At 39.6% G+C, this 9,157-nt stretch overlaps 1 protein-coding gene and 1 pseudogene across 1 annotated transcript; both read left to right on the forward strand.

Annotated features, from left to right (window-relative positions):
* The first annotated feature begins 6,456 nt into the window (after positions 1-6,456).
* Positions 6,457-7,092, forward strand: Cldn34 (claudin 34). Its single transcript, XM_021152666.1, has one exon. It carries the CDS (start codon positions 6,457-6,459, stop codon positions 7,090-7,092), a length of 636 nt encoding a protein of 211 aa, XP_021008325.1.
* Positions 7,093-8,323: 1,231 nt separating this feature from the next.
* LOC110286424 lies at positions 8,324-8,946 on the forward strand (annotated as a pseudogene).
* Positions 8,947-9,157: the final 211 nt, after the last annotated feature.

Raw genomic sequence — 9,157 nt, forward strand, 5'->3', positions numbered from 1 at the left:
TCAATTCCATCACTGGATGGTTTGGTTGTGTTTTCCTGTAATTCTTTAAGAAATTTTTGTTTTTCCTCTTTAAGGACTTATACCTTTTTAGCAATGTTCTCCTGTATTTCTTTAAGTGATTTATTAATGCCCTTTTAAAAGTTCTCTACCAGCATCATGAGATATGATTTTAAATCCGAATCTTTCTTTTCGGTGTGTTGGGGTATCCAGGACCTGCTGTGATGGTAGTATTGGTTTCTGATGATGCTGAGTGGTCTTGGTTTCTGTTAGTAAATTCTTACGTTTGCCTTTTGTCATCTGGTAATCTGTGCTGTAAGATGTTCTAGCTGTCTCTGGCTGAAGCTTGATCCTCCTGTGATTCAGTTAGCCTCTGTCAGCACTCCTGGGAGTACAACTCTGTCCTGAATCCCAGTGGTAAGAGCACTCTCTGCAGGCAAGCTCTCTTGCAAGGAAGGTGCACAGAGGTCTGACGCTCAGATCTGCCTTCTGGCTGAAGATGAAGGCCTGAAGGGATCTTGTCCAAGAAGCTCAGTTGTGTTTGTGGCAGGCCTGTGTGGTCTCCTGAGTGGACTGGTCTCTGAGAGACCTGGGATAAAAGATACAGGCGCTCTCACCTGAGTCCTGGGGTCAGAACCCTCTTAGGAGGCTGACTCTCCTCACTGATCCTAAGATCCTGGGTGTTCTAGGACGCATGCAGCATAGAGAGTCCTCTGGGGACCATCCACTAAGTTCATGCCCAAGGTGGCCTGGGACTGGTGCCGACCTGAATGAACCTAGTCACTGGTTGGGTGGATTTCCTGTGTCCCTGTTCCTGCTGGCACAGGCCCCTCCCCTTGCTTTGGAACAGATGTTGCATTCCACTCACCAGTGATCCCAAGATCCTGGGTGTGCTAGGGCGCCTGCTTCGTGGAGAGTCCTCTGGGGATTGTGGGATGTCTGCCAAGTTCTCGCCTAAGGCCGACTCTTCCTTTTCTTATGTCTCCTTGATCTCCTTTTGATGTCTTATTGCTCTAGCTAGAACTTCAAGTACTATATTGAATAAATAGAGAGTCTCTGATTTTAGTGGGATTGCTACAAGTTTTTCTCCATTTAATTTGATGTTGGCTGTTGCTTTGCTATATATTGCTTTTATTATGTTTATGTATGTGCTTTGAAACCAAAATTTTGATCTCTCCAAAATTTTAACATGAATGTGTGTTTGATTTTGTCAAAGGATTTTTCAGCATCTAATGAAATAATCATGTGATTTTTTTTCTCTTTCAGTTTGTTTATGTAGTAGATTATGTTGATGGATTTTTGTATATTGAACCATGCCTGCTTCCCTTGGATGAAGCCTACTTGATTGTGATGAATGATGTTTTTTATGTGTCCTTGGATTTGGTTTGAGAGAAATTGGTCTGAAATTCTCTTTTTGTTGAGTGTTTCTATGGTTTAGGTGTCAGGGTAACTGTGGCACCATAGAATGCATTAAGTAGCATTCCTTCTGTTTCTATTTGTATTTGTATTATTCTTTGGAGTCTGGTAGAATTCTGTACTTAAACCATATGGCCCTGGGCTTTTTTTGGGGGGGTGGATTTTAATGGTTTCTTCTATTTCCTTGGGGGGTTATGGGATTGTTCAGATAGTTTGCCTCATCTTGATTTAATTTTTGTATGTGGTATCTGTCTGGAAATATATCCATTTCATTTAGATTTTCCAGTTTTGTGGAGTACAGCTTTTGAAGTAAGACCTAATGACTTTTTAAATTTCCTCAGTTTCTATTGTAATGTCTCCATTTTCATTTCTGATATTGTTAATTTGGATGTCTCTGCCTTTAGTTAGTTTAGCTAAGGGTTTGTCTATCTTGTTGATTTTTGTCAAAAAAACAGCTCTTGGTTTGTTGATTCTTTTTTTTTTCTTTTTCTTTTCTTTTCTTTTCTTTTTTTTTTTTCTTTTTTTTTTTGGTTTTTCGAGACAGCGTTTCTCTGTATAGCCCTGACTGTCCTGGAACTCACTTTGTAGACCAGGCTGGCCTTGAACTCAGAAATCAGCCTGCATCTGCCTCCCGAGTGCTGGGATTAACGCCTGGCTTATTTTGTTGATTCTTTGTGTTGTTCTCTTTGTATCTAATTGGTTTGTTTCAGCCCCAAGTTTGACTATTTTCTCCCATAATATTTCTCTTGGGTATGTTTGCTTCTTTTGGTTCTAGAGCTTTAAGGTGTGCTGTTAATTTGCTACTATGAGATCTCTCCAATTTCTTTATGAGGGCACTTGGTTCTCTGACTTTTCCTCTTAGCACTGCTTTCATTGTGTCCCATAAATTTGGGCATGTTGTGCCTTCATTTTCATTGAATTCTAGAAAGTCTTCATTTTCTTTATTTCTTCTCTGACCAAAGGATCATTGAGTAGAGAGTTCTCTCTCTCTCTCTCTCTCTCTCTCTCTCTCTCTCTCTCTCTCTCTCTCTAAAAATCTCTCTCTCCTTCCTTCCCTCTCCCTCCCTCCCTCTTTACATTTCATCATTTACATGTTATCCCCTTTCNTCTCTCTCTCTCTCTCTCTCTCTCTCTCTCTCTCTCTCTCTCTCTCTCTCTCTCTTTCTTTCAATTAGATATCTTCTTTATTTACATTTCATCATTTACATGTTATCCCCTTTCCTAGTTGCCTCTCCAAAAATCACCTATCCCCTTCCCTCTCGCCCTGCTCCCCAACCTACCCACTCCCACCTCCTGGCCCTGGCATTCCCCTATACTGGGGCATAGAACCTTCACAGACCAAGGGCCTCTCCTCCCACTGATGGCTGTGCATGTGTATGCCTGCTGCGTGTGTGTGTTTGATTCTCTTTTTTGGTTTTACTGTGAGATGATCAATTACTTGTGTCTTCTTGAGTGTAGTTATCTTCCTTGTGTTGGAGCTTTCTTTCTAGTATCCTCTGTAGGGCTAGATTAGTAGAAATACATTGTTTAAATTTGGTTTTGTCATGGAATATCTTGGTTTCTCCATCTATGTTGATTGAGAGGCTTGCTGAGTATAGTAGTTGGGTTGGCATCTGCAGTCTCTTAGGGTCTGCAAGATATCTGTCCAAGATCTTCTCGCTTTTAGAGTCTCTGTTGAGAAGTCAGGTGTAATTCAGATAGGTCTGCCTTTATATATCACTTGATAGTTTTACCTTGCAGGTCTTAATATTCTTTCTTTCTTCTGTACATTTAGTGTTTTAATTATTATGTGGCAAGAGGATTTCCTCTTCTAGTCCAATCTATTTGATGTTCTGTAAGCTTCTTGTACATTTATTGCCATCTCTTTATTTAGGTTAGGAACATTTTCTCCTATGATTTTTTTTAAAGATGTTTTCTGGCCCTTTCGAAATTGAATCTTCATCCTCTTCTATTCCTCTTATTCTTAGGTTTGATCTTTTCATAGTGTCCTAAATTTCCAGACTGTTTTGAGTTAGGACCATTTTTTTTTATATTAATGAGCATTGTATTTTGGCAATATTGCCAATTGTTTATTTACTTTGAAGTGAATACAGTATCAAATTTCTATTTTATGAATATACTAAGCATAATTTACTATTTTTACAGTGTTATAAAAATCTAAAGTCTTTGCATATAAAGGTCAACCAGTTGAGCTATATAGTAAGCCTTCATTTGGCTTTATTGTTGTTGCCATTGTTTTTAATTTTGAAATATGTCTTACAATACTTCAATATTCACTATCCCAGGCTGGACTCAAGCCATGATCCTATGACCTCTGCCTCTCAAGTGTTTATAGTTGTGCACCACTACATCTGACTCATTTAATTTTTGAAAGTTGAAATGTCCTTTAAAACAAGTAGAAAAAATAATAACAACCATTTTCAAGTTTCCAGTTGGAAACCATGGATCAGTATATTCTTAAAGTATCCCCCTTTATTAGGAATGTTTTCCTTGAGATTCTTATGTACAATTAAATGATCTAATCTAAACTACAAAGTTTGAATTCCTAGGAGAGTTTTCCAAGCAGTGATGAGGTCAGTGTGACAAATGAGTAGGGTTATAGCTCTTTCATTTGATTTTCAGTTGCCAGTGAATCATTAAGTGTTACCCAGGCCAGTCTTTTATGATTAGTTTTTTCTCTATACAATTCTCCATTTTAGTTCAATAAAAGGCTCCTTTCCTTTCAAATATAAATTGAAAACAATTATAATAATTTTGAAAGATTTGAAAATGATAAGATATGATATACATTCACAATGTCCAGTCCACTTATATTTGGCAGCTTAAATAAAGTATTCTATCATCCATCCTCTCTTGGTGAGTTTAGAGTTTTGTGTCTAAATCATTTTCTATCCTAACTTATATTTTCATCCTAAAACATCCTTTTTGCTGACAGGAGCCTGATATAGCTGTCTCCTGAGAGGCTCTGCCAGAGCCTGACTAATACAGAGGTGGATGCTCAAAGCCAACCATTGGACTGAGCATGGGGTCCCCAATGGAGGAGTTAGAAAAAGGACCCAAGGAGCTGAAGGGTTTTGCAGCCCCATAGAAGGAACAACGATACCTCCCAACCAGACCCTCCAGAGCTTCCAGGGACTAAACCACCAACCAAAGAGTACACATGGAGCCACCTATGGCTCCATATGTAGCAGAGGATGGCCTTGTCGGTTATCAATGGGAGGAGAGGCCCTTGGTCCTGTGAAGGCTCGATGCCCCAGTGTAGGGGAATGTCAGGATGGGGAATCAGGTGTGGGTGAATGGGTGGAGGGAACACCCTCATAGAAGCAGGGGGAGGGGAGATGGGATAGGGGGTTTTCGGAGGGGAAACCAGGAATGGGGATAACATTTGAAACGCAAATAAAAAAAAATGTCTAATAAAAAAAAAAACATCTTTTCAAACCTAGGACATCTTCTTAAATGCTAAACAACTTAGGTTGAATTTGTGAGACTATAACTATCTAGTCTTTAACCCAATCAGAGATCAGAGAAGGGAGTTAAGAACTTTTCACATTTGGTATCTTCTTTGATTGATGTATTCATTTCTTCTATGGTATCTTCTACACCTGAGATTCTCTCTTCCAACTCTTGTATTCTCTTGGTGATGCCTTGCATCTGTAGTTCCTGTTCTCTTCCCTAGGCTTTCCACCCCATGGTTGCCTCCATTTGTGTTTTCTTTACTGCTTCTATTTACTTTTTAGGTATTGGACCATTTTATTCATCTCCCTTGCCTGTTTGATTGAATTTTCCTGTATTTCTTTAGGGAATTATTTATATCCTCTTTAAAGGCCTCTATCATCTTCATGAGATGGGATTTAAGGTTACAGTCTTGCTCTTCAGCTGTGTTAGAATATCCAGGGCTTACTGGATATTCTAGGAGTGCTGGGTTTTAATGGTGCCATATTGTATTGGCTACTATTGATTATGTTCTTGCATGTGCCTTTCACCTTCTGGTTGTCTCTGGTGTTGGTTAGCCTGGGTATCCTAGGTTGGAGCAGGACTCCTAGGAGGCAGTTGAAGTTGTGTGTGTCAGGTTAGAGCAGCCCTCCTGGGAGGTAGGCAGAACTGTGGGATGGGGTGCACTGTGCTGATCCAAGACTCCTCCAGGTGTAGGTGAGGATGGAAGGAAGATGGAGCTCCAACAGAGCCCAGGGATGCTAGGCTTGCTGGGGTTACAGCAGGAGTGGGGGTTTGGAGTGGAGCATGTGTATAACCTGTAGAGTCAGCCTCTTGGGAGGCAGGCAGAGCTGTGGGGTGGGGCACAGTGTGCTGATTCATCACTGCTGCAGGTGTATATGCAGACTGGAGGGAAGATGGAGCTCTAACCACATACTGGTTTCTATGTATTCTAGATTTGCTTCAAGGTGAACATTTTCTTAGGTTCCTAAATTCTCATCTCTTTTGACATGTGGTAAGTATTCTAGTGAATTGGCTTGCTCCGGCTTGCTCCAAGATAATATACACTGAGCAGTAAATTGTATTTGTTTACCAGAATCTTCTATTATTTTTTGTTAATGAATTAATTATTAACTAATCCATCATTTATTAATATATATTATTATATTAATATATTATATTAATATATATTATATATTAATATATATTAATATATGGTGATATATATATATCACTATGAAGCTCTGGCTGGCCTGGAACTTAAAACATAAGTTATACTAGTCTTGACACTTCCCAATATTACAAATTGGTGATCATCTTTGCAGCTGAATATCTATATTCAAATTTCATTGTCTATTTGAACCAGCAGTCAGAAATGGAGCTGTTAGAATTTACTGTCAAGCCATAGTAAATATTCCTAGAAGGATCTTCTCATAATTTGCTCAGGCCACATTCCCAATAGCAATTTCTAGAACAAAGGCCCATTTTCTCAAACATAAACACTTATTCCTTCCTGTTACTAGTCACCCAACTGACAATGCCCCAGGCTTGAGGAGCCTGTCCTTATTTTATCTTGTATTTCTTTGCAGGTGTCCAGTGTTCACTGTCATCATGATATTGTTCAACAAAGGTTCCAGTCGCCAGGTAGGAGGTTTTGCTATGTCCACCATAGGATGGATTATTTGCATCACCTCCATGGGCCTCCCACAATGGCGAGTGTGGTATGCAAAGGAACCTGTGATCTCTTATCCTAGTATGGCCTTTGTTGGAGTGTGGAAAACCTGCATCTACCACTATGACAACGTCAGCAATATTAGAATGTGTTACCATTACAGCTACCATGACACCTTCATTCCTTTGGATATTCGTGTTTCTCAGCACCTGATGTTGATTACCAGCCTTTTCTTGCTGGTTGCAAAAGCGGCTGCTGTTTATGCTCTTAGAAATGTGTACACGGGAAGACAAGAGAAGAGTGTCACCTACAATGCCTTTGGCCTTTCAGCAGTTCTGAACATCATTGGCAGTAGCTTTGTCTTCCTTGCTGTCTTGTGCAATTATTTCTCCATCATAAACAAGGAGGGGATTGCTTTTCCACCATCTTTCCATATGCCCTTTTACCCACATACTCAGCAGGTTGGCATTGCTATGATACTGGCATTTCTAGCAGCCATCCTGTTCTTGTGTAGTGGTGTGATTTTCATCTCTTACTCCTTTCCCTTAAACATACAAGTCCTTCATAAAATCTGAAAGTGAATGTGCACCACCTTGAAAAAAATCCAAAACTTCATGTTGTTACAGCAAGGATTTTTGAGATTATCTGAAAACTAAGGGACTCAACAATGCCCAAATGGCCTGTGACAGAAAATGGCAAATGCCTCTTTATTATCTTTTCTGTCGCATTTGTTTTATTACTTCAATGGTCAGATTATGGACTTACATTAAAATAAACTTACCCACTTGTCAATTGATCCTATGAAATTTCAGTTTTAATTGATTTCAGTGGAGGAAAATAATTAATAAACATAGCATATATGAAAATGAATGTTAGATCACATTAATCTTTCATATTATCCTCTGATTTCAAGTCTAAAATCAAAAGCTGACATATTTACCATGTCATAATAATAGCATCTCTGACATATGAAGTTTACCAAATGTATCAAGTTGACAGATCAGTGTTAGAAACATCCCCTGGATATTATGAAACTCAAGAGTCTGAATATGTCTATATTTCCTTTAATAAGCAATCATTTCCCTCTGTGTCTGACCTAACAGACCTATCATGCTAGCAGGCCACTAGGTACCACTAACTGAAAATCAAGAATATTATCTGATAACATGAAATCAATAGCAGAGATTTTCCCACTTCGCTGTAATTCAACTACCTAATATTCACACGTGCATTGAAAAAATGCCTTAGATTATGACTTCATTTTATTCCTTAACCATAAAAGCTTCATGAGTAACTATTAAAACTTTATATATGATAAACAAATATCCTTTCACTCATTCATTTCTTGTTCTACATTGTTGCCCTATTTATCTTCTAATAGGGATATCATGTCTAAAGTTCAGGCCCATTAAATCTCATTGATAATCCAGTGATTCTTATGATGTTCTTGTCTTTCAGTGCTCTATCCTATAATGGTCTAGAGTTGACTGGAGACTCAGACAACATCACCCTATAGTCTGTGTATAGACCCATTCATCATCCAAAAAATTCTTTCTAAATTCTCGAATTTTTCCATTCCTGAGCACTCACTAACAGCCATTTCTGTCACAATTACTCGTAAGGACCCTAATCAGTTTCCCTGAAGTCCCTAATACACTTAAACTCCAAGATAATTAAAAGACTAATGATAAAGCCTGATGGAGTGGCATTGTCTATTGTTGGGACTGGGAAGCTCCAAGGAGCTCACTGGAACTGGAGTTAGATTTCTGTGTCTCTGCTTGCTGCTGTGGACCCCACACTTAAAGAATGACCTCTAGGAAGAAAGTGCTGCTGAAGGGCATGATTCTGGGAGATTATGGTATTGGAAAGGCATATCTCATGAACCAGCATGTGAATAAGCTCAGTAGCCAGTACAAAGCCACATAGCCACATACTTTCTCACCAAGGAGGTGATGGTGGATTACAGAATGGTTACCATGCATATCTGGGGCAGTTCTGGTAAAAAATGGTTCCAATTTCTTGGTGTGGCCTTCTACAGAGGTTCAGATTGACGCATTCTGGTGTTTGATGTGACTGCCTCCAACACATTCACAACCCTTGACAGCTAGAGAGACAAACTTCTTATTCAGGCCAGCCCCTGGGATCCCAAGAACTTCCCTTTTGTTGTGTTTGGAAACAAGATCAGCCTCAAAGACAAGGCAAGTGGCCACAAAGAGAGCACAGGCTTGGTGCTACAAAAACAAGCAAACAACATTCAAGACTTCAAGACCAGTGCCAATGTGGAGCAGGCCTTTCAGACAATTGCTCAGAATATCCTTAAGCAGTAATCAGAAGTGGAGCTGTACAATGAATTCCCTGAATCCATCAAGCTGGACAAGAATGACCAAGCCAAGGCCTTTGAAGAGCTGAAGTTATTGAAGGGGCAGTGAGCACAGAGCATAAAGTTCTTTACAGGCCAAGAACACACGCCTAGGCCTTCAATCTGCATCCCTCCCTTCTCCAAACAGAACAACAGCTGCCAAAAGAAACTCTGCCAAACACAGTTATCTAACTCACACACACACACACACACACACACACACACACACACACACACACACACACACACACACACACACAGAGAGAGAGAGAGAGAGAGAG

Source organism: Mus caroli, chromosome X, assembly GCF_900094665.2.
Source record: "Mus caroli chromosome X, CAROLI_EIJ_v1.1, whole genome shotgun sequence".
NCBI classification, from domain to species: domain Eukaryota; kingdom Metazoa; phylum Chordata; class Mammalia; order Rodentia; family Muridae; genus Mus; species Mus caroli.

Excerpts from the sequence above, each read along its gene's own strand:
- Cldn34 (XM_021152666.1), top strand. The coding sequence starts at position 6,457 with ATGATATTGTTCAACAAAGGTTCCAGTCGCCAGGTAGGAGGTTTTGCT.